This window comes from Strigops habroptila, chromosome W, assembly GCF_004027225.2.
Source record: "Strigops habroptila isolate Jane chromosome W, bStrHab1.2.pri, whole genome shotgun sequence".
In the NCBI taxonomy this organism is placed as follows: Eukaryota; Metazoa; Chordata; class Aves; order Psittaciformes; family Psittacidae; genus Strigops; species Strigops habroptila.
The window spans coordinates 1,928,087-1,953,433 of NC_044301.2; the positions used below are offsets into that span (position 1 = coordinate 1,928,087).

Sequence of the window (25,347 nt, forward strand, 5' to 3'; positions counted from 1 at the left end):
TGTCACAGCAAAGTACTACTGAATGGTTACTGCTTGGTCACCTTTTAGACAGTTGAAGGTTCAAGTGCAATGGTTGGAGAAGACAGCTATTTGCAAATATGAGCAGGCTCTGATGTACCTGGAATACCTTACAGGCACCAGCTGGAGCAGTCTTATCCTTTCCAACATCTCTTCACTCAGGCAAAACCAAATAAAAATTAAAATGAACCATACTGGCACCTCTTCTTTAGCCCTGTAGGAACAGCCCAGCTGTGTACAAGGAGCTGGAACCCCAGGCTCACTCCTCAGCAGACTGGGGAAAGCAGAACCAGCGTTCCTGTTGATGCACAAGCAGGGAAGGACTCAGATACTGGGTCCTTCCAGGAATGCTCAACTCCTGAGTCCCACTAGGAGGCACGGCTGGCTAAAAAAAAGTGCTTTTTCTTGTAAAACATATTGGCTTGGTCTGGAGTCACTGGAAGAAATGGACACTTTGGTACCATTTTTTCTTTCTTCATCATTCAGAAATACAACCACCCATCTGACCTGCTCACATTGAGAAATCTGGCTAACTACCTCCGGGCTTGTGAACTGACCACACTATTAGGGCTGCTTATGGTATCCAGGAGGTGCAAAGTGCCTCTGGGAGTGCAGGAAAAACCAAGGCATGCAGATCTGAGGAAGCTCGGAGAGGCATGTGGGTAAACTCTACAGGTGAACTAGGAACACTCAAAACACAAGACCCCTTGAAGGAAGGCCCAAAATCCAGTGGAGAGGGAGATGCAGCAGAGCAAGCTGCACATGCACCTTGCACATGCAGAAGAGGAAGAGGAAGAAGCTACAGGGAGGCTTCCCAGCCTGCAAGTCCACATCTCTTGGTTCTGAGTCCATATGAGAGCATCTCTGAATTGCTCACTCATCGAGCTCTAGCACAAAAGGAATCAAAAACTGGACACTTTCCAGAGAGTTACAAAAGGGTGTGTTTGTGAGGCTCACAGCTGCACTGAGGAGTCAGAGGTTGAGGACAGACACGTCGAAGAGGTCACAGACACCTTCGCTCTCATCCAGATTGTAGATGTAGTCGTGATCTCCAGGTGGAGGGGAGAGGCGGAGCAAGGGAGCAAACACTGGGGAAAGAGAAGCACATGGTTGGTTACAAAGCCCAGCACTCCCACACCTAGCCAAGAGGTGCCAACAGGCACTGAGCTGTGGAGCCATGAGGCCACCTCACAGTAACAGTCTTTGAGGTAGCTTCAAATCAGCCTTGTGATACAGAACAGACAGGCTCTCCTGGTTCTCACACCTCTCTCAGGGACTGGCAAGACAGTGAGAACAGAGGCTGTGTCCAGAGCCCAGAAAAGATGAGGGTGAGTCTGCAGCCGCAAGGCTGAAGTCCCACAGCATGGTCTTCCTCCCCTGGAGAGGCCACACTATGAAGGGGAGGCTCAAAGACTCACCTTCAGATGACATCAGCTCTTCCAGTAGCTCAGAGTTCATACATTCTGGGAAAGAGACAAACATGGTTAAGCCACACACTCTGCTGTCCTGCTCTGCTGTTCTGTAGTTCTCCCCACCCTTCCCAGGGTGCTCCTCACCCTTGTTGTCCCTTCTCCAGCTAAGGCACAGTGTGTGCAGAAGTGTTCTGGGTTCAGCTACAGCAGTCATTTTTTCTCCTTCTTAGTAGCTGGTGCAGTGCTGTGTTTTTGACTTTGAGCCTGGGAACAATGCTGATAACACCGATGTTTTTAGTTGTTGCTAAGTAATATTTACTCTGACCAAGGACTTTCTCAGTCTCATGCTCTGCCAGGGAGGAGGGGAAGCTGGGAGGAAGCAGACACAGGACACCTGGCCCAAACTGGCCAAAGGGGTATTCCATACCACAGCACATCATGCCCAGTATAGAAACTGGGGGGAGTTACCCGGAAGGGGCAGATCGCTGCTCGGGTCGGGCTGGGTATCGGGTTCTGAGCAATTGTATCCTCTCCCCTTGTTATTACCCTTATCATTATTATTATTAGTGGTAGTAGTAGTGGGTTTGTATTATACCTTAGTTACTGGACTGTTCTTATCTCAACCCGTGGGAGTTGCATTCTTCTGATTCTCCTCCCCATCCCTCTGGGAGCGGGGGGAGGAAGAAGGGGGGGAGTGAGCGAGTGGCTGCATGGTTCCGAGTTACCGGCTGGGCTTAAACCACAACAAGAAGGCAGTGGTGAAGGGAGGCTTGGGCCTCCTGCCATGGACAAAGGTAAATTGGTGACAGACACTACAAGCTACATCAAAAAATTCTGCAGGAGGTTTCTGCCTGCTTTAGCTCAACCATACACCAGTGTCTTTCAGGTGACAGGCTGTGCCCTACCCTTGCACTGGCACACTAGCTGGTGCCCCAAACTCCTCCACAGGCAACTCTTCAACATGAAATTGAGCTGGTAAAGCCCATATTCACAGTCCTCAATTACCCACCAACTTTGCTAAGAGAGGGGGAAAAAAAAAAACAAATGAGATGTTCCAGGAGCAGGAGGACTAATGAACCTCCTGTCTCCTCCACATTTGTGTCCTTTGTCCTCCTAATTTGCTCCCCTTGGACGACAGTTATGCTGTGCCTAATCCAGCCATATGCCCTGGCAGATTCGCTGGCTGCCTGCTGCCAAACAGACTGCACAGCTGAACTCTGCATGGCCTTCCTGGAGAGTCCAGCTCTGGGGCAATAACATAGGAGGGACGTGGAGCTGTTGGAGCAAGTCCAGAGGAGACCACAAGGATGATCAAGAGCTGAAGCACCTCCCATATGAAGACAGCCTGAGAAAGTTGGGGCTGTTCAGCCTGGAGAACAGAAGATTCTCCACTTACTTCTTGCACGAAGGGATTAGAATCCCTTCTCATAGGAGTTGGAGTAAAATCAGCTATTCCAGTCCATGTGGGAAGCTGCTCACCGAAATCTGAAATGATGGAAGGGGTGAGATTGTCTTTTAACTCTCAGAGTTGACAACTCACTTGAGGAGACAGAGGAGCTGGGAGAGACAACAGAAGGGAGAATTGTCCTGGGTTCAGCAGTAGCAATCATTTTTCTCCTTCTTAGTAGCTGGTGCAGTGCTGTGTTTTCGACTTTAGTCTGAGAACAAGACTCATAACACACCGATGTTTTAGTTGTTGCTACATAATGTTTACTCCGATCAAGGACTTTTTCAGTCTCATGCTCTGCCAGTGAGGAGGGGCACGGGAAGCCAGGAGGAAGCAGAGACAGGACACCTGACCCAAAGTAGCCAAAGTGGTATTCCATCCCACAGCACATCATGCCAAGTATAGAAACTGGGGGGAGTTACCTGGAAGGCCCAGATCACTGCTTGGGTCGGGCTGGGTATTGGTCGGCAGGTGCTGAGCAATTGTATTGTGCATAACCTGTGTTTATTGTTTTCTTTTCCTTTTCCCCTTTTAGTTTTATATTCTCTCCCCTTGTTATTTCTCTTATCATTATTATTATTTACAGTAGCAGTAGTGGTTTTGTATTATACCTTAGTTTCTAGACTGCTCTTATCTCAACCCATGGGATTTACATTCTTTCCATTCTCCTCCCCATCCCTCCGGGAGTGGGGGGGAGGAAAGAAGGGGGGGAGTGAGCGAGCGGCTGCGTGGTTCTCAGTTAGCGGCTAGGCTTAAACAATGACATCTTCTTATGTTGAGGACACCAGAACTGTACACAATACTCCAAGTGATGTCTCACGTGCACAGAGTAGAGGGGCAGGATCACCTCCTTCCTCCTTCGACCTGTTGCTCACACTTCTTTTGATGCAGCCCAGGATACGGTTGGTTTCTGGGCTGCGAGCGCACACTGAAGCCAGCTCATGTTCAGTTTCTCATCAACCAACACCCCCAAGTCCTTCTCCTCAGGGCTGCTCTGAATCTCTTCTCTGCCCAACCTGTAGCTGTGCCTGGGATTGCCCCGACCCAGGTGTAGGACCTTGCCCTTGGCTTGGTTGAACTTCATGAGGTTGGCATTGGCTTGGTTGAACCTTGTGAGGTTGGCATCGGCCCACCTCACGAGTGTGTCAAGGTCCCTCTGGATGGCATCCCTTCCCTCCAGCATATCAACCAAACCACATAACATAGTGTTGTTGGCAAACTTGCTGAGGGTGCATCAATCCCACTGTCCATGTCGCCAGCAAAGATGTTGAACAAGATCGGTCTCAACACTGACTGCTGAGGGACACCACTCACTAATGGTCTCCAAATGCACATTGAGCCGTTGACCACAACTCTTTGCGTGCGGCCATCCAGCCAATTCTTTATCCACAGAGTGGTCCATCCATCAAATTGATGTCTCTCCAGTTTAGAGACAAGGATGTTGTGTGCGACAGTGTCGACCACTTTGCACAAGTCCAGGTACATGACATCAACTGCGCTGCCCCTGTCCACCAGTTCCGTAGCCCCATCATAGAAGGCCACCAAATTGGTCAGACAGGATTTCCCCTTAGTGAAGCCATGTTGGCTGTCACCAACCCCCTCCTCGTTTTTCATGTGCCTTAGCATGCTTTCCAGGAGAATCTGCTCCAAGATTTTGCAGGCACAGAGGCGAGACTGACTGGTCTGCAGTTCCCTTGGTCTTCCACTTTCCCCTTCTTGAAAATGGGGGCTAGATTTCCCTTTTTCCAGTCGTCGGGAACTTCACCTGACTGCCATGATTTTTCAAATATGATGGACAGTGGCTTAGCAACTTCATTTGCCAGCTCCTTCAGGACCCACGGATGGATTTCATCAGGTCCCATGGACTTGTGCACATTCAGGTTCTCAAGGTGATCTCAAACCTGATCCTCTCCTACAGTGGGCCTAAGGTCTTCATTCTCACAGTCCCTGCATCTGCCCTCCAAGACTTGGGCGGTGTGGTCAGAGCATTTGTCAGTGAAGACTGAGGCAAAGAAGTCATTAAGAACCTCAGCCTTCTCCAAATCCACAGTAGCCAGTTCTCCCAATAGCTTCCGGAGAGGGCCCACATTGTCCCTAGTCTGTCTTTTATTTGCTACGTATCTATAGAAGTCCTTCCTGTTACCTTTCACATCCCTTGCCAGATTTAATTCTAACTGGGCCTTAGCTTTCCTGACCTGGTCACTAGCTTCCCAGACAACGTTCCTGTGTTCTTCCCAGGCCACCTGTCCTCGATTCCACCTTCTATAAGCTTCTTTTTTTCCCTCTAAGTTTCCTCAGCAGCTCCTTATCCATCCATGGAGGTCTCCAGGCCCTCCTGCCGCACTTCCTTCTAGTCAGGACGCAACACTCCTGAGCACGTAGCAGGTGATCCTTGAATATCAACCAGCAGTCTGGGGCCCCCCTGCCCACTAGGGCTTTATCCCATTGAACCTTACTGAGCAGGTTCCTGAAGAGGCCAAAGTCTGCTCTCTTGAAGTCCAGGGCAGTGAGCTTGCTGCATGCTCTTCTCACTGTCCTGAGGATCTCGAACTTGACCATCTCATGATCGCTACAGCCAAGGCTTCCCTGGAGCATCACATTCCCAACCAGTTCCTCTCTGTTCGTGAGCACAAGGTCAAGCATGGCACCTTGACTTAGTGCCATGGAGTAAGTGGGCTGCACTCATTACACAGCAAGCTCGAATAGGAAATCCCAGTTGTCCAGGAATTCTAGAAGTCATCATGGACTGGCCAGAGGGCAAAGATTTTGGGATGTCACCAGAGGAGGAGGTGATGCGTGCTGAAGAGGCCCCACCATATAATGAACTGTCAGAAAGTGAGAAGCAATATGCCTTGTTTACTGATGGGTCCTGCAGTATTGTGGGAAAGCATCAGAGATGGAAGGCAGCTGTGTGGAGTCCCCTGGGACGAGTTGCAGAAACTGCTGAAGGAGAGGGTGAATTGAGTCAGTTTGCAGAGGTGAAAGCCATCCAGCTGGCCTTGGACATTGCTGAACGAGAAAAATGGCCAGTCCTTTCTCTCTCTACTGACTCATGGATGGTGGCAAATGCCCTGTGGGGGTGGTTGCAGCAATGGAAGCAGAGCAACTGGCAACACAGAGGTAAACCCATCTGGGCTGCTGCACTGTGGCAAGATATCGCTGCCCGGGTGCAGAACCTGGTGGTGAAGGTACGCCACGTAGATGCTCATGTACCCAAGAGTCGGGCCACTGAGGAACACCAGAACAACCAACAAGTGGATAAAGCTGCTAAGATTAAAGTGGCTCAGATGGACTTAGATTGGCAACATAAGGGTGAATCATTTTTAGCCTGGTGGGCCCATGACACCTCAGGCCATCAAGGCAGAGATGCAACATATAGATGGGCTCGTGATCGAGGGGTGGACTTAACAATGGACACTATTGCCCAGATTATTCACAAATGTGAAATATGTGCTGCAATTAAGCAAGTCAAGTGGTTAAAGCCTCTCTGGTATGGAGGACGATGGCTGAAGCACAAATATGGAGAGGCCTGGCAGATTGACTATATCACACTCCCACTGACCCGCCAAGGCAAGCGCCATGTGCTTACCATGGTTGAAACAACCACCGGATGGCTGGAAACATATGCTGTGCCCCACGCCACTGCCCAGAACACTATCCTGGGCCTTGAGAAACAAGTCTTGTGGCTACACAGTGTGGGAGAGGATGGAAACTATTTCATTATTGCCAAAGAGAAGTAACTGCTTGGCTGGAGAAGAAAGAGTTAAAGAAGCAAAGTACACTGTGTGATCAAGCAGAACAACCCAGGTGGTCAGAAGCAGGAGAACAGAAAGATAAGGAACTGGTTATTTGTGGACTGTTTGTGAAACGACAAGGAATGTTGAGGAAAAAAAACTGTAAACCAGGAACTAAACATGATGTGATAAAAATGGCTTGGTATGGGAGTTGGAGCAATAGGCTAAAGATAGCTTTTGCTAGAATGGTATAAAAGCTAGAGGAATAGGCAATAAAGGGATTCGCTGCATGAAGATGCTTTGAGTCCGTGTCTTTCATACGCCACAACACAGCACCCCAGAGAGAATTGAGTCACACAATGGGACTCATTTCCACAACAAGCTTATAGACACTTGGGCCAAAGAGCATGGTATTGAGTGGGGATATCACATCCCCTACAATGCACCAGCCTCTGGGAAAATTGAACGATACAATGGGCTGTTAAAAACTACACTGAGAGCAATGGGTTCTGGGACTTTCAAACATTGGGATATACGTTTAGCAAAAGCCCCGCTGGCTCTGGGACATGCTCAACTGCAGTGGCTCAAAGGGAGGCCTTGGGCCTTGGGAACATCCAGCTTGGACCAGCACTATCCCAGGCCGAGGCTCACATGGGAAAAGAGCTCTAGTGCCAGCAGATCGATGGGCTGTGGCCAAGAGCATGATGTTCAACAAGGCCAAGTGCCAGGTCCTGCATTTGGGCCACAACAACCCCATGCAATGCTACAGGCTTGGGAAAGAGTGGCTGGAAAGCTGCTTGTGGAAAAGGACCTGGGGGTGCTGACTGATGTTGCTGAACATCAGCTTGTGCCCAGGCTGACAAAAAGGCCAACAGCATCCTGTCCTGTATCAGTACAAGTGTGGCAGCAGGGCCAGGTCAGTGATTGTCCCCCTGTACTGGGCACTGGTGAGGCTGCACCTCGAATCCTGTGTCTAGTTCTGGGCCTCTCATGACAAGAGAGACATTGAGGTGCTGGAGCAGGGCCAGAGAAGGGCAACAGAACTGGTGAAGGGCCTGGAGCACAAGTGTGATAAGGAATGGCTGAGGGACCTGGAGGGCTTTAGTCTGGAGAAGGCTCAGAGGGGACCTTATCGCTCTCTACAGCTACCTGACAGGAGGTTGTAGTGAGGTGGGGTTGGTTTCTTCTCCCATGGAACAAGCAATAGGACAAGGACAAACAGCCTCAAGCTGCACCAGGGGAGGTTTAGACTGGAGATTAGGAACAATTTCTTCACAGAGAGGGTGGTCGGACTTTCAAACACTGGGATACACATTTACCAAAAGCCACCTGGCTGGTCAAAACCAGGGGATCTGCCAACAGGGCTGGCCCAGCCCAATCAGAACTTTTACGTACTCTAGAGGGGGATAAAGTTCCTGTGGTGCACATAAAGAATTTCCTGGGGAAGACAGTCTGGGTTATTCCTGCTTCAGGTAAAGGCAAACCCACTTTTGGGGTTCCTTTTGCTCAGGGACCCAGATATACTTGGTGGGTAATGCGGGAAGATGGGGAAGTCCGATGTGTACCTCAAGGGGATTTAATCTTGGGGGAAAATAACCAATGAACTCAATTATATGCTGTTGCCTGCTCTATAACACTTTTATAGCCCATCAGCTAGATGCCCATCTCCACCACTCTGGGCTTTGAAAAGAAAATATGTGCTAGTCATGATAATCAGCATGACGTGAATGGTATGGAATAAGGGGTGGATACTGTCCTGTGTTCAGCTGTAACTTATTTTTCTGCTTCCAAGTAGCTGGTGCAGTGCTGTGGTTTTGACTTTAGTCTGAGAACAGTGCTGATAACACACTGATGTTTTTAGTTGTTGCTAAGTAATGTTTACTCCAATCAAGGACTTTTCACTCTCATGCTCTGCCAGGGAGGAGGGACATGGGAAGCCAGGAGGAAGCAGAGACAGGACACCTGACCCGAACTAGCCAAAGGGGTATTCCATACCACAGCATGTTAGGCCCAGTATAGAAACTGGGGGGAGTCACCCGGAAGGCCCAGATCACTGCTTAGGTCGGGCTGGGTATCGGTCGGCGGGCAGTGAGCAATTGTATTGTGTATCACTTGGGTTTATTGTTTTCTTTTCCTTTTCCCCTTTTAGTTTTATATTCTCTCCCCTTGTTATATCCCTTATCATTATTACTATTGGTGGTAGCAGTAGTGGTTTTGTATTATCCCTTAGTTACTGGACTGTTCTTATCCCAACCAATGGGAGTTACATTCTTTCCATTCTCCTCCCCATCACTCCAGGAGTGGGGGGGAGTAAGCAAGCAGCTGCATGGTTCTGACTTACTGTCTGGGCTTAAACCACGACACAGTGGAAGTTCAGGTTGGATATAAGGAAGAAGTTCTTTACTGTGAGGGTAGTGAGGGCCTGGAACAGGTTGCCCAAGGAAGTTGTGAATGCTCCATCCCTGGCAGTGTTTGAGGCCAGGTTGGACAGAGCCTTGGGTGACATGTTCTCGTGTGAGGCATCCCTGCCCATGGCAGGGGGGTTGGAACTGGATGATCTTAAGGTCCTTTCCAACCCTAACAATTCTATAATTCTATGACAGGACAAGGGGGAATGGCTTTAACCTGACAGAGGGGATATTGAGATGTGATCTTAGGAAGTTCTTCCCTGTGAGGGTGGTGAGGCACTGGCTCAGGTTGCCCAGAGAACGTCTACCTCAACCTGAGTTGATATCACCTGCACTTGAATTAAGCTTTCACAAAAGAAACTTAGATGAGCCCATTTTCAAGACACTAATCCACAGCAGGCTACTTCTTAGAGGACAGGCACCCACCTGTCTAATTCTGTGCCATGAGCTGAAAGAATTCCAACACCAAATGACTAAACAGGACTAATACCAACTTCAATAAATCACAATTAAATGCAGAACCTGCCTTCTTAGATCAGGGCTGGTAATACAGGAGGGTGTGTACATGTGTGTGTTGCAATTCAGGTTTTTTCCAGAATATGATTTTAAAACAAGCAGTTCTTAAGCACCCATTTAAATGAGAGAGAAAACTACACAGAAGAAGTAATTCCAATACAACATACTAAAGAAGAACTCCAGGCTCTTGTAGCTTAAATTGCCTTAAAGCAGCCACCAATGCCTGGGCAGCGTTACTGGGATTACTGGGAGTAAAGAGGCTGCATGGAGCTTGCTGCAAGGCCCATTTCTCTGAGCTCTGTAGTGTGGCTTTTTTTACAGTCCTGAGCTTTGCCTCCATAGCTGCTGACTCCGTTTTGTCCTTCACTCCTGGATCTCTATCTTCCCTCTCCAAACTGGGAAGAATAGTCCATAAAGCAACACAAATTACTGTAGACAGCAAACATCTTCTTAATAGTATCCATATAGTAGTGTCAGTTGGGGTTAAGTTACATCTTCTACATGGGCTGGGGCCTTGCAGCAGTTTATGTCTCACATTGCAAAGTCAAAATTACTCTTCAGATGTACTCAGGCATTACTAAAAGCTCATCCACTCTGGGTGCTGGGCAAGGAGGAAAGGTGTTCTCCAGGCTGACTGTAGAGCCCAGGGCTCCTCACAAAGCACTGCTAGAGCACTTAACTAAGGACTGCTGTTGTACATATCCTGGGACCACCACAAAAGTGCTGGTGTGTGCTCGGCTCTTCCTAGCAGCAGGGCTAGAAAGTATTCCACCAGCACTGAAGGGAAATAAATGTGCAGATAAAAAGAGTTTCACACTTTAGGCTTATGTCAGACCAAATTTCTTCACCTCTCTTGCCCTTAGCCCTGAGTCCATCCCGCCATTAGGAAGGAACACACAGACATTCCTTGGGCAGGGGCAGAACTCCTAACACAAGTAACTGTATCCCCTCCCCTATTGCTCCAAAATTACCAACACCACCAAAACCAGAGGTGTTTTTAAGAGAGAAGACTATCTCGCTAGTGTATTTGCTTGGATTATACTTGGGCAGGCTACAGCTGAAACAAGACTAATGGTTATTTTTCTTCTACATGGTGCAGATGAGTTGGAGAAAGAGCACGGGCAGCCAGAGCCCAGATCAGTGTTGGCACAGAGACAGGAAAGCCCTCGTGTGCATGCTGTAGGGTAAACTCTAGCAGAGGTTGCTGGCAACACGAAGACAGAAAAATACATACAGAAACCAGCAATTTTAAGATTGCTTAACTATGAGTACAGCCAGCAGCCACCAAAGACCACAAGCACCTTACAAAACCACATCCCAAAATAATCCAAAAGGAAGTGAATAAAACAAACTGTCCCACTTCTGTGGGTAGATGGGTGCAGAACAAAGCTGAGGTCAGGGAGTGAACATACCTCTCGTTGGATCAAACATCTCTGACAGCTCTTTGGGAAGTTCCAGTACTGCAAATACAACAAACCAAATGGTTCGCATCGTTACATGAACAAAGCATAATTACCTACTATCCTACTGTACTCCTTATGCACCCAAATCATCCTATGGCATCCAGAGCTCTGCTCCCACACCCCATATCACATATTTCTGCTGAAATGATAAGCAACACAATGCTTAAGCTTGACCACTTTAAAATAAACCTATAGGAGCCCCAGGACATGAACATGTTATCCCAGTCAGCAGCTCTAGAGTAATTGCCTGTACGTAAGCCTCACATGGTGTCAGTTTCTGTGCACCCCCTTGATTTATCTTGTGTAGGATGAGGACATGCCTTTAGAAAGGCAGTGCAGGCCTGCTAGGATGTGGTAAACCATATGCACATCAAAGGCCTAATTCCACAATTAAGATTACTCCAAGATGAAGATGGACAGTTCACACTTCTCAGACACACGGAAGTGTGAAAGAAGCACTGGTAAGATTTCCTCTTCTAACCATAACCCTCTAACCTAGAGAGTTTCTTCAGTGAAGGTAGGCTTCAAAACATCAAAGCAGTGTATCTTACCTAGAGGATGCTTTTCTCTCCCTTGGGCCAGTCTGCCATTTCCTGGCATACAGCTCTAATGTTCCTTTTTTAAAGCCCATTTCACCTCACCAAGCACACCAAGGAGCTCCTCAAATCTACACTACGAGATCATTAAGACCACAAGACCACTAAAGACAGGAAGTATTCATGAGTAAAGGAGGAAAAGAGAGATGAGAGCTCTTCTACTACTGAAAACTCCCCAAGAGTTACAAAGGTGCTCTCAGTGATGGCTGCAAGTTCTATAGCTTCATGCAGTCTCAAAAATTGGACCTTGTGCTACAGAAAGGACTGAAAGGGAATAATACCAAACATAACAGGAGAGATGTGTATCATGCGAGTGTCCCTTGCAGATTTTCTAGTACTGACAGCCTGGAGAAGAGAAGGCTCCAGGGAGACCTTAGAGCAGCTCCAGTGCCTAAAGGGGCTACAAGAAACCTGGAGAAGAGGGGCTTTGGACAAGGGCCTGTAAGGACAGGACAAGGGGGAATGGCTTTAACCTGCCAGAGGGGAGATTGAGATGAGATCTTAGGCAGAAGTTCTTCCCTGTGAGGCGCTGGCACAGGTTGCCCAGAGAAGCTGTGGCTGCCCCATCCCTGGCAGTGTTCAAGGCCAGGTTGGACGGGGCTTGGAGCAACCTGGTCTAATAGAAGGTGTCCCTGCCCGTGGCAGGGGGTTGGAACTGGATGAGCTTTAAGGTCCTTTCCAACCCAAACCAGTCTGGAATTCTATGGTCACAGAAAGTGGCAGGACACTAGACACAGTCACCTTCTCTCCAGGTTCCCCAGCACCCTCACAAAGAAATGCCTGCTCATCCCTTGCAGAGTGTGGCTGGCAGCAAAGGCAGAATGGAGTCCAGCTCCTTCCTCCAGGCCCAGCAGCCCTTCCCTTGATCCAAGCAGGATGCTTTTGGAGCAACACATGAAACAAGGGTGCATACTCACTCTCTGCGGGGTCAGGCTTGATGGGCTCAAAGGAGGTGGAGGGGCTGGGTAGGATGGAGCTGCTGTCCAGCAAGGCAGAGGACTGTTGCGGCTGGGTATCCAACCTGGCCGGCTGGCCAGCTGACATGGAGGCATTCCCGATGGGATCAAAGTCATCGCTGCTCTTGGACTCTGCTGCTGAGACACTGCATTCTGAGTCACAGACACATGCAGGAAGGTCATCTCCCACCAGCCCAAAGCAAGCTGCAGCACAGACTCAACCCTCATTGCAATGCTGGCCGAGCTGCATATGAAGAAGGCTTCCTACTTTCACCCAGCAAAACCTCCCAGGTCCTGCTGCAGTTCCGCTGGAGAGCAGTTGTGATGGTGCCAGGCTGCATGTAAGCCAAAAACATGCTCTCACAGCAATTAACATAAGCCAAGTAGTAAGCTACACCAGGAGAAACATGGCCAGAACACTGAGGGAAATTACTATCCTGCTCGGGGCTGAGGCTGCACTTGGAATAGTGGGTCCAGCTTTGGCCATCCTCCAGTTCAAGAAAGATGTGGAGAAGATCCAGCTGAGGGCTACCAAGTTGGCCAGGGGTATAGGGCACATGGCCTAGAAGGAGGAGGGTGGGAGCTGGGCTTGTTCAGTCAGGCAAAGAAAAGTCTAAGGGCAATGTAACAGAACCTTGCAGCTACCAGAAAGGCAGGTACAAAAATTAAGAACAACTCAGTGGTGCCAAACAACATTAACATGCACAATAGTCACAAGATGCAGCTCAAAGCATCCAGGTATCTGGAAAAAGGAATTCACTGAGTGGGTTCTGCAGCCCTGGAAGAGCTCACCAAGGAAATTGGGGATCTCCACTGCTGGAAGCTTTCAAAATTTAGCTGAACAAAGCCACAACCAACCTAATTTAGTATTTTTGACAGTATTTTTTCAAACTGAAAGTTGAACTTGAGACTCAAAAAGACCCTATTACAAACTTCTGCCAATCTGCATGATCAGTCTCTCCCCCACAACTGCTCCTTCAGGCTGGTACCACCCCCTGAAGCCAAGTGTCTTACTTCCATTACCATAGCCAGTCCCACTAATGAAGACAAAAGAGACTCACTGCAGCAGGCAGAGGTGCCCCCTTTGCCAGGAGCTGACAGTACTGCACTGTTGCAGATTATCTTAAGTTTTACTGAATCTTTCTATATTTTGTGTTTGATTATGAAGCAGTTATCTATAAGAACATCTTGGTTTAAGAAGCTAACTTCTTAACTTAAACCATGACACCTCTATGTTAGCATGGGTTGCTGTGTTAGCTTAGAAATTAGATGCTGTGTTGCTTGAAGTCCCTGTTCTCTGTGACATGCTAGCCTTAGTCCTTACTCTCTAGACCATAACCAAAGCACCTAGGGTCTATTGTATATAGGATGAGTTATTTGACAACCTGGCAAGGTAGAAATCTAGCTGGCCAACTTGGCAACAAAACTTACTTTTAAGGTGTCCTGAAGTGAACTGCCTTCATTATACTACTAAAAAGCACACCCACAGATTGAGAAGACCCTCACCCAAGTGAAGACCCTTCCCCTGCACAAGCATAGTAGCAGAAGAGAATGACACTGCAGATATAATTGTATGTAAATCACTAACCAATCATTGTAACTGGGAGTGTACTACCTTGTAATTTTTGTGTATGAATGTAACGATGAAATTGGCATTGGGTGTGACTGATTTGTGGAAATTCCACCTAGCACCCAGTGCTGCAATAAAGAAGTGCCTGCTTCTTAATGCTACATTGGTGTTAAGGAGTTTTATTCTCCCAACTGTCGGTGACAGCACGACCAGCAGTCCCAGCCCCGGCCAGGCTGAGGAATGCGCTCTCCTTGTCAGCCCCCATCCTGTTTCTGCCTCTTGTAGCCTCCCTCTCACCTGTGCTTGTGGGATTCTGTGCAGGAGAGCTGTGCTCCTGAGTGCTGGTAGGTGTTGGTGTTATGGGCTGGGTGCTGCTGGGAACAGATGCCTCCTGGAAGTGGGTGAGTGGTGGGATGGGTGGTTTTGAGGGTGCAAATGCCTGGTACTGAATGAGGTCTTCAGGGGGAGGGACAGGTAGTACAACAGGAGGAGAGCTCCAAGTATCTTTGTTTACTAAGAGAACATCAATGGGACCACTTGTGCTCTTCAGATGGATCTGGTATTTCTTCTGCCCGCTTAGGCCCTGAGAAAAGTCAAAAGCAAAACACAACCATACATGAAATGCCCTTTCCAAACAGAACAGGAATTTTGCAGAGGCAAGACATCTGGAGAGGAACTTTTTACAAGGGCCTGTAAGGACAGGACAAGGGGGAATGGCTTTAACCTGCCAGAGGGGAGATTGAGATGAGGTCTTAGGCAGAAGTTCTTCCCTGTGAGGGTGGGTGAGGCGCCAGCACAGGTTGCCCAGAGAAGCTGTGGCTGCCCCATCCCGGGCAGTGTTCAAAGCCAGGTTGGACAGGGCTTGGAGCAACCTGCTCTAGTGGAAGGTGTCCCTGCCAGTGGCAGGGGGTTGGAACTGGATGAGCTTTAAGGTCCCTTCCAACCCAAACCATCCTATGATTCTAAGACATGCTGTCCAGACAGTTCAGCACTGTTCCACAAACAACCCCCCTGACTCTCAGGACTATCCTCTCCTCTGCTGCTCCTGCAAGTACTCCCATACTTCCACAGAAGTTTCCTGGCAATTATTTAGTATCTGGAGCCTTCCTTGGGTTGTCAGTTCCTCCAATTCCATTAACACCCCTGACTTCTGACTCCCAGCCTGGCCAATCCAGCAACAACCCCTGCCCCGACAGACACGCAAGCACACTCCTGCAATCTGCCCATGCATTTCTCACTCACCTCAGGGGTGGGAACCTCCAAACGTGTGCCTGATGGGGCTTGAATCGCAAGGAGGGTGTCTCCTGTGGAAACAGACTGATGATAATTAAGCACTGACAAAGAGCCCCTCCTCGAAGCCCCCCCCCCCCCCCCCCCCCCCTCCAGAGGATTGCCATTTACACCCATCTGAGCTGCTAAGCATATCACACAGCTCCCAATGTGCCCAACTGCCCAGGGCTCAAAGAATGTGCAAATTTTCTCTTAAAGCAATTCTAGTGTTTTAGTGGCATCCTTAACAGGACTTTCTTTTCCTCAGAAGGGATGGCTTAAATTCACTCTTGAGAACATCTGAATATTAGAGGAAGGATCTTTCATCCTACTGTCACAAGCTTTTAGATGTGAATTAGAAACAAGAGCCAAGCAGAGAGATGGTGTTGAACTAGGCTGAGGAGCCAGGCTGCCAACAGCACAGCAACCTCACGCTGGAGAACCAGTACCCAAAACTAACACTCCCCAGTCTCTACTGGCAAGAGAGCTGCCTGGTGCTAGTTGTGCACAGAACCCAGCACATGCAGGGCTGGGAGCCAGGCTGACAGCATCTTTCCTTTTCATGTTCTGCAGCTCCTTAAGACCTGTTTCCTTAATAACACAATCACAGGCAAGCAGCTTCCAGTCCATATCCAAGTTTAGAGAAATGTGAACAGAGAAGTACTAGTGCTGTGAACACTAGACACTCAGACTGAGCAGTTAGCAGCTTTCACTTTGAATGTTTCAGCTTCAGTGTGGTTAGTATTGGCACTTCACTGGTAGTCTGCATTAAGCTTCACTTGATAATTAATACAGAAGATCCCCAGAGCAATGGGAGAGAGTGGAGAGCAGAGGAGCGCAGCCTTTAATTTCAGGCAGGCAATCAAAGGTCAGATCAGCAAAAACAACAGGGATTCAAAATACCACAGGACTTTTGTCAGTAAGATGGGATTCCTTTAACAAATCTGCACTTAAGAAAAATGTTGTTAAGAGACATTAAAAATGCATAGTAAAGCTCAAAGACACAAGCTTTAAGACCTGTTAGTTTCAAACACAGGTGCTGTGTTTGTACCTCTCTTGATAGCTACATCCCAAATACTTTCACAAAACGGTGTACAGTGTGTTTCCACTTCCTCTTTGATTCTGCAATCACAGCAACAGATGGGAAAATTATGTTTCCCAGTCACTAAAACCATTTTTATTTTTTTAATTAATCCAAATAATAAATTCATATTTGACAGAGTCCAACCATGGAAATCTTCAAGCCCTAACTCACTTTGAGAGAGGGACTTCAATAGCTGTCAATTAGAAAAAACAGGAGCTGAAATTCAGCCTGTACCACAGTTCAACAACACAAGCAGTACAAGGAACTTCTGCAAGGCTCATATGCTCAGGAGAGGAAACAAAAGTCATGTAAGGAATATTCCTACAGGAAAACTGAACAGACAATGGAAAAACATGGATCAAGCTTCTTTTCTGGAAGGAATTCAGATCTGTCCTCTAATCTCTGTGTGTTTTGGTGAGGTCTGACTTCAGATATCAACCGCTTTACAAAAACCAGGTGCAATAAAATGCAAAACAATCAACCAAGCAACAAGCTGCTGGTCTCCAGTAAACTCAGAACAGTCTGGAAGAGTTATCTGGCTCCAAGCACTGTCAAACTGAAAACACAATCCCTGCCCCCAAAAGTGCTAGCTTCAGTCAGAAGAAACAGTAAAGCAAAGGAGGTGGTTGCATAAATTACCAGCAGGAACTTGAGCAGTATAAAGCCTGGTGGTGAACAAGGAAAGCACACAAAGGCAAAGATGAAAAATAGAAGAGCTGATGAAGTGTAGGGTGAGAAGAGTGCTTGGAAGAGATGAGGAGAGTCAGACAAGGTTAAGATTACACGTGGCTGGGGGAGATCAGGATAAGCAGCTTCAATCTCTGCTTCAGGCAAGCAGAAGCAGGCTGCCCGTGGTCAGGAGAGGGGAGGTGTCCACTGAAACAGATAGGAGCTGTGACTCCACACTGCTACAGCAAGAACAGTTGTCCTGCAGGCTGCCAAGCTGCACACTGGCCACCAGGGAATTATTTAATTTGGTTTGGGTCCTACAGCTATCATTAGAATTGGCAATAGCAAAGAAAGAGACACTCCTGTGGGTTTTCTTCACTTCTGCCCCACAGAGACACATACAGCTTTTTATACAGGCACCTCACAGCTTTAGGAAGGCAGTACACAAGGGAGGAGTGAGATCACAGCAAGCAGTGTATTCCCTTCCATCCTGCTCTTCACTACCTCCCTCTTGCATTCCTGTTGGTAGAGAGCATGATGCAGCTGAGGGACCACTTTTTATACTGTCTTCCTGCTTACACCCAGATTTCTACAATGCAATAAAATTTGCTTCCTTTTATTAGAACATTGTCCACCCAAGCCCTTAAAATCAAGGGCTTCTAACTTAACACATGCACACTCACATAGTGACACCCAGCAAAAAGACTTCCTTAGGATTAGCAGCTATGTTCCTGTAACAGAAACCACCTGCCCGCTCTGATGGTGACAAGAAAGCTACGACTCAGTGCTACACAAACCCAGGATGGCATCAGAGCTCACACTACGTTTAACCTGATGCTGTTGGGCAGCCCGTGGTCCACTGTCTCCTCTTCCCTGAAGAGAGGAGAGCAGCTGGGACAGACTGTCAGGACTGCAGCGTTACATCTTTACAATGGAATGCCATTTCCTCACCTGTGAAGCACTTGCAGATATCTTCATGTGTCACATATGCTAATGTTTCCAAGGTTAAGGAGAAAGACTGCAGCTCCCTGTGCAGACAGAGAACTCAAAGGGCACCTGGTGCTTCCTTCCTGAGCACAAGAAACACCATTCCCAGAAGGCTCCCTGTGCCACGCTCTGAAGTGATCTGCAGGTGAGGTCTGCAAGCTACATGCTTGTCATCGCTGACATCCTGAGAGGCAAACCACAGGAGCAGCTCTGCACTCAGGGAAGTGGCACCTGGGACTCAGAGAGAAGCGCTTTTCTCATCATGGTAAATATTACATTTTTACTTCAAAAAGCCAATCAAGGAGCCATGCACCGCAGAGAAAGCTGGTTCCCAGGCTAGACAGTTACCCCAATTCCAAAGCCAGGCACTGCCTCTTGACCCTTTCAGTGCAGATCCTCTGGCAGCAACAGGTCACCACCACTCCTCTGCCCTGAGCAGGGTGGCATCAACCCAGCCCTCGGGTCTCTGCTTCCCAGCCCCACAAGTGAATGTGGAGACAGAGTAATCAGTTCACACAAAGGATATTGACTGTTCTGCATGTCTTCTGTAACATTTTTGATGCTCTGCTGAACCCACATCTGCTGCTGCTCCAGCTCCTGCTCCCACTGCTCCAGGTCCTCTATGTCTGCCTTCAGCTCAATCAGTTTGTGAGCTATTTCACGTGTGTTGCAGCCAGGACCCACCCCTCTGGGCAAGGTAAAAAAGAGTGACATGCATCAGGCCCTGCAGGCACCCAGACCAGCCCCAACCTCTCAGAGAGGCTGCCACCTCCCTTACTGCCACCCCTGTTACATGCCAAAGGCCAGATCACCCAGATAGCCTCATCTGTATCTGCTCTAGATCCCCACCTCCCAGCACTACAACGTTTGGTACATCTTCCTACATCCTGCAGACTGACAGTGCTCTCCCCCATCTCCAGTCCCATGACAGGCATCTTTTCTAGCCCAAAGTGCTGCAAATACTTAGTTTGTGTCAAAATAACAGCCCTGCTTGTAAGAGACATGCTGTGAGTACTTCAGCTTTCCTCATTACTACCATCAGCATAGCCCAGCTGGGGGGAAGTACCGGCATGCATGGACCACCGAGGAACCTTGCTTTGAGCAGGGCATTTTAACCCCGGTGTCACTCAGACCTGGCCTAGAAGGAACCTGTGAACGATTTAGACCTTCTCTTGTCACTCACTTCCACTGGATACTGTTCTTGGATTTCTTTTCAATCAACCCGATGCCTTCCAGGACATTTGTGATATCGTAGATCCGTCGCTTCTGTTGCACAGCTAAGGTATCCGCAGCCTGCAAAAAGGTTAAACACTTCACTCCAAACTCTCATGTTTTGCTCCTTCCTGCCTGTCAGATTGATTCCTGGCCAAGCATTCTGCTCACCATCTCATTCCTCTCTTGTCCCAGCACCTCAAATTACAAAGCCATGTTCCTAATATCATGATGACCATAAGAAGAAGCTGCTGACCCTTCGTCCCTTTTCTCCAATAAACACAAACCAAATTCCAGCCATCCCGCTCATGGTGGATCCACAAATCACCATCCCACAGCACCAAAGTGCTGCTAGAAGACACTAGTTTGGCAGCCTGAAAATTCAGTGCTCCTTCAGGGTAGAAGAGATGGGGATGGGAAGAGGAATGCAGAGATCTGTCTGCATGACTGACAATAGTGCAAAGTCAACACTCAAAAGGTCTTTTCTAAATTGGATCTGATGTGGTTGATGGAACATCAACATCTTTCAAGAGGCAGATTCCTCTGTTTGAAAGACAGGAGGAGCATAAGCATGGCTGCAAGGCAGGAGCTTAGGAGCAGCCCTGGGACTTCCTGCCTTGCTCATACAACATTCCTCCCCTCATGCTTCGGGACATGCCAGACTGCACCGATATGCCTGTTTCCACTACTGCATGGCAACCCAGCACTGCAAGAATGCATGCTGTGCCAGCACAGCCAGGACCAACAGCAGCAGTGGCACCAGAGAGCACAGGAATGATGTTCCCTCTCAACTGCCAGTAACGGACTAGGACTTTGGAGACCCTCCACCACACAACTGATCATATCATAGAACCACAGACTGGTTTGAGTTGGAAAGGACCTTAAAGCTCATCCAGTTCCAACCCCCTGCCACGGGCAGGGACACCTTCCATTAGACCAGGTTGCTCCAAGCCCCGTCCAACCTGGCCTTGAACACTGCCCGGGATGGGGCAGCCACAGCTTCTCTGGGCAACCTGTGCCAGCACCTCACCACCCTCACACAGGGAAGAGCTTCTGCCTAAGACCTCATCTCAATCTCCCCTCTGGCAGGTTAAAGCCATTCCCCCTTGTCCTGTCCTTACAGGCCCTTGTCCAAAGCCCCTCTTCTCCAGGTTTCTTGTAGCCCCTTTAGGCACTGGAGCTGCTCTAAGGTCTCCCCTTAAGGAGCTTTCTCTTCTCCAGGCTGAACCAGCCCAGCTCTCTCAGCCTGTCTCCAGAGCAGAGCTGCTCCAGCCTTCATAGCATCACTCACCAAATCACACATTAACCAATACGAATCTAATTAAGTGGACACTTTAACCAGGAAAATATTGCCCAAATCCAAAGAGACAACAACTTGGCACAGGAGAGGACTGAATTCTACAGCCAGGAGACTCCGCCAGTCCTTGCATCTTCAGGGATTTCTGGCACTCATCTGTTGTCTGCGAAGGGTCAGAGTGTACTTGCACACATACCCACATAAAGAGGTATTTGTACAACCCACGGCAGAGGAACTTCGCCTACAGGAAAGGCCTGGGTTTAAGTATGGTACCTGCCACAAAGACAGAGTTACTTCTAGGTAAAGAGCTTCAAAACACAGAAGCAAGGCATATTCACAGGGCAGCCTAAGGGCAGCAGGGACAACCTTGGGCAGGGGTGAATCTGATCACACTCCTTCTTGCTGTGTGCTGAGAGAAGAGCACAGCAGGGAGAAACAGTTGCTGTGGGCATGTTTCTATAGCTCTAGGAGGCTTTATAGGTCTGGATAATCCCCCTGTACTGGGCACTGATGAGGCTGCACCTTGAATCCTGTGTTCAGTTCTGGGCCCCTCACTACAAGAGAGACATTGAGGTGCTGGAGCAGGGCCAGAGAAGGGCAATGGAGCTGGTGCAGGGCCTGGAGCACAAGTGTGATGAGGAACAGCTGAGGGACCTGGGGGGATTTAGTCTGGAGAAGAGAAGGCTCAGGGGGGACTTTATCGCTCTCTACAACTGCCTGACAGGAGGATGGAACCAGGAGGGGGCTGGTCTCTGCTCCCAAGGAACAAGGGATGGGACAAGAGGAAACAACCTCAAGCTGCACCAGGGGAGGTTTAGATGGAGATGAGGAACAATTCCTTCCCCAGAGGGTGCTCAGGCATTGGAACAGGCTGCCCAGGGCAGTGCTGGAGTCACTGTCCCTGCAAGTGTTCACACACCGTGTAGACGAGATCCTCAGTGACATGGGTTAGCGGTGGCCTTGGCAGTGCTGGGCAACGGCTGGACTTGATGAGCTTAAAGGTCTTTTCCAACCTGGTTGATTCTATGATCTTTATGGTATCAACGATCAAGCAGCACCTTGGTGCGGGGCAGGAACAGAAACCGGAACGAGCCGAGCGAGGGTCCCGCTGCAGCACACAGACGCCTGCACCGCCGGAGACCCCCGAGTCCCGACCCCCTCCCCCAACCGTGCCTCGGGCCCGCTTCCCCGCCGAGCCCACCCCCGGGCAGCCCCACACCAGCTTGAGGTCGAGCACGCCGTCCTTGGCCTCCTGCAGCAGCGACACGAACTTGGTGGTGAGCAGCCCCAAGCTTTTCTCGTGCCGGCTCGGCGCCGCGCCGCTCCCACCGCCGGGGGGCTGCGGCCCACACTCCGCCATCTGCCCGCTGCCCGCCGGCTCCAGCCCCGCCGCGCTTCCGTTTCCGGGCCGCGGGGCACCACAGGAGCTTCCGGAGAGGGAGCGGGGCGGTGACCGCTGCCTGAGGGGACCTGCTGGGACCGGGGTTCGGGACCTCCCACTGCAGGCACCGCCTGCCCCGGGCACGGCGCGGGGGACCCCGGGGTAAAACTGGGGCGTCCCTCCCCTCGCATCCAGCGGCACCAGTTACACCCCGCACCGAACTTCCCAGCCCTCGCCCCGCTGGGTGAACCGAGGGTTTGTCGCTGTGGTCATCACTCGTCCCAGTGCGGGGGCAAATCCTCCGGTCCGCGCCCGGGGAAGACGGTTTGTGGCGGGGGGACGCCTCCGGGTCCATCCCCAGCCGATAAGGCTCCGTCTCCACTTCCCTTCGCGCCCGCCCGTGGTCTGGCTGTCCCAGACGGATGCTTTCCCGGCTGTGCTCCCGCTATGGACGGACACGGTGCGGTGGAAGCGCTGGCCGGGGCCGGCGCCCCTCGCTCCGGGCGCCCCCGGGCAGTGCTGCGGGGCTGGCCGGGGCACACAGGGCGGGATTTCGAGTCCCGAGCCCTGCGGCAGCCGCGACGCCTTTTCCCCTGTGTCCCACCTCCCCTCCGCCCCCCGTGCCTGACGTCCTGAGCTGCGGGAACACAATGGGGCTTTGAGGCTGAGGAAACGGCCGCAGCTTCCTACGCGCAGCCCTGCCCTGGCCCTGTTAGCCACACGCAGCCCGGACACCATGGGCATGTCTGCGGAGGACGAGCGCGCTGCCAGCTCCAGTGTAACGGGACGATGCGGCCACCCCCGGGGAGGCGCTGGGCAGGGAGGGATGGCTACTGCTTGAAGCACAGTTTGGGGGCTTCCCTGCCCTCTGCCTCACCACCACATGGACCTTTTCCCTGTGCCGGGGCTGGTCCTTGTGCTCTCGGGGAGGATGAAGCCTGGCTCTGCTTCCTGACGGTGATAACTGTGCCCAGGGCAGTGCTGCTCATCACATGGCTCATCCTCAAAGCCACCGGCCTCCTCCGAAGCCCCCCGGTCCCCATGCAGGCAGAGCCTGGCTTGGCACTGGGTGACATCCCCATGGGCTGCAGGGAGGTGCTGGGGATGGAATGTGATAACTGTGCTGGTTCTCAGCCCTCTGCTCTGGCCAGAGGTCTTTGGCATGGCTTTGGACCCTGTGCCAAGGAGGACACTGTGGCCCCTCACAGCTACGTGGTGCCTTTGGGAGAGTCCTCGCCTCGGCTTGGCTCTCCTTCATGCGAGAGCCACCATTGCTCCATCCTTCCTGCTGACTCACTGCCGAAGCCTCAGCCCTGCTGGGGGCTTCCTGGTGGCATCAGCCCCTCCTCAGACAATCCAACACTGCGCTGGGGGCGTGATGGGGATGTATGCTGGGCCTGGGGGACAGCCCGAGCTGGAGGGCTGGGGGACAGCTCTTCAGCACAGCCACTGTGACAACCCCAGCCCATGGTGGTGGCATCTCAGGGGGGCCCTCACAGAAGGACCCGCTTGCTGCCATGCTGTCCAGCTTCCCACATCTGGGTGTGCTTGGAAGTCTGATGACAGCTTCCTGCCTCTGGCCTCAGGGGCCCTTCCTGCCCTGCTAGGAGAGGCTTAGTTGTGCTCCTTAACCCCTGGCTTCATCCCCAGATGAGGAGTGGCCAGAAGCAGAGAAGGCTGAGAAGTTGGTGAGAGGAGCTGCTCTGAAATGGGCTTCAGGTTCTACCGCCCCAAGAAACTGGAGGGGCTGGGGCAGTACTGGAGCCGAGAGATGCAGAGGAACAGCTCCATCCAGTCCTGGCTGAAGGTGGGTGCTCAGCACAGCCCACCCCAGGGACACCTGTGGCCTGCCCAAGCAGGGATCCCAGCCAGCATTCCCTCTTCTGCATTGAATCATCTCTGTGTCCACTTCTGGCAAAATCTCATTCTAAAATGAGTCTCCCGTGTCTCTACCCATCCTTAATGCAAACCACCAAGGGTGTTCAGCACATCCCGCCATCGCATCCCAGCACCAAAGGCTCCCCTTCCCCATGGCCAGGAGGAGGCAAAGAGCTCCAGCCTGCCCCTGCCTGCAGATCCCCACAGGAGAAGCACTATCTCCACACATCCATAAGGGCTGGCCCTGCTCCCCTGTCCTAGGTTCAGCAGTAGCAGTCATTTTTCTCCTTCTTAGTAGCTGGTGCAGTGCTGTGTTTTTGACTTTCAGCCTGGGAACAATGCTGATAACACACCGATGTTTTTAGATCTTGCTAAGTAATGTTTACTACAACCAAGGACTTTCTCAGTCTCATGCTCTGCCAGGGAGAAGGGGTAGTTGGGAGGAAGCAGAGCCAGGACACCTGACCTGAACTAGCCAAAGGGGTATTCCATCCCACAGCATGTCATGCCCAGTATATAACCTGGGGGGAGTTACCTGGAAGGCCCAGAACGCTGCTCGGGTTGGGCTGGGTATCGGTTGATGGGTGGTGAGCAATTGTATTCTCTCCCCTTGTTATTTCCCTTCTCATTATTATTATTGGTGGTAGCAGTAGTAGTTTTGTATTATACCTTAGTTACTGGACTGTTCCTATCTCAACCCGTGGGAGTTACATTCCTTCGATTCTTCTCCCCATCCCTTCAGGAGCGGGGGGAGGAAGAAGGGGAAGAGTGAGCGAGCGGCTGCGTCGTTCTAAGTCACCAGCTGGGATTAAAACATGACAGTTCTTTGTGGCACCCAACGTGGGGCCCGAAGGGTTGACATAATGACAGATCTGACCAGAGTGTGTCTAATCGTATTTGTGATAAGCATTCATTTTTTCAGATTAATAGTAACTCGTCACAATGTTGATTTATTTGCTCTCAGAGTTGTTGCACTTGATCTCAGAGTTTCAGCATGTCGTAACTTACTTACAGCCAGTATTTGCTGTTTTAGTGTTTATCGGCTGGGGGGCCTGGGCTAAGGTTCTTGTTTCACTGTACTTCATGGTAATGACTTGTAATACAATCGACTCATGGATCATGAAACCGGTCTGGCATGTGTTCTCAGCAGGGCCATCACCTCTATACTTTGGGAGGCATGTAATGGGAATTGTTAACAATTACACATCTTTTTATCCCCCCTCAGAGGGTCAACCTATGAAGGGGACATTCCCTCATGCCCTCCGCTCCCCCACCAGGCTATTTACAGCAGCATTTGAGAGTTCTGAAGGTTTTGGATGGCCTTTGAATACCCTTGAGAACTGCTTGCTGCTTGTGCTGAGGATCAGCAGTTTGGCACACATACAGAGTGTGTTTTACCCATGGCCATCCCACCCTGAGAACGCCCTATTTTGTCTGATCTCGAAAGTTA

At 50.2% G+C, this 25,347-nt stretch overlaps 1 protein-coding gene across 2 annotated transcripts; it reads right to left on the bottom strand.

The window, feature by feature from the left end:
- Positions 1–990: 990 nt before the first annotated feature.
- Positions 991–22,007, bottom strand: LOC115619190 (transcription factor E2F4-like). 2 transcript variants are annotated; one of them, XM_030511235.1, is made up of 10 exons: positions 21,858–22,007; positions 19,313–19,422; positions 18,656–18,817; positions 18,094–18,137; positions 15,363–15,424; positions 14,418–14,703; positions 12,512–12,703; positions 10,948–10,995; positions 1,437–1,481; positions 991–1,106 (listed from the first exon to the last, which is right to left on the bottom strand). In XM_030511235.1, the coding sequence occupies exons 1-10, from the start codon at positions 21,996–21,998 to the stop codon at positions 991–993; spliced, it is 1,206 nt and encodes a 401-aa protein (XP_030367095.1). In that variant the 5' UTR covers positions 21,999–22,007. The 2 variants fall into 2 exon arrangements, with proteins under 2 accessions (XP_030367095.1, XP_030367094.1); XM_030511234.1 differs by lacking the exons at positions 991–1,106; positions 10,948–10,995 and having other exon boundaries at positions 1,278–1,481; positions 21,858–21,998.
- Positions 22,008–25,347: the final 3,340 nt, after the last annotated feature.

What these genes read in the sequence shown, in the direction of transcription:
- LOC115619190 (XM_030511235.1), bottom strand. Translation starts at nt 21,998, where the DNA reads ATGGCGGAGTGTGGGCCGCAGCCCCCCGGCGGTGGGAGCGGCGCGGCG. An exon ending in GCGTGCTCGACCTCAAGCTG is followed by an intron (nt 19,423 to 21,857) that starts GTGTGGGGCTGC and finishes ACCTTTTTGCAG; the next exon opens with GCTGCGGATACCTTAGCTGT. An exon ending in ACAGAATCCCACAAGCACAG is followed by an intron (nt 12,704 to 14,417) that starts GTGAGAGGGAGG and finishes TCTGTGACTCAG; the next exon opens with AATGCAGTGTCTCAGCAGCA.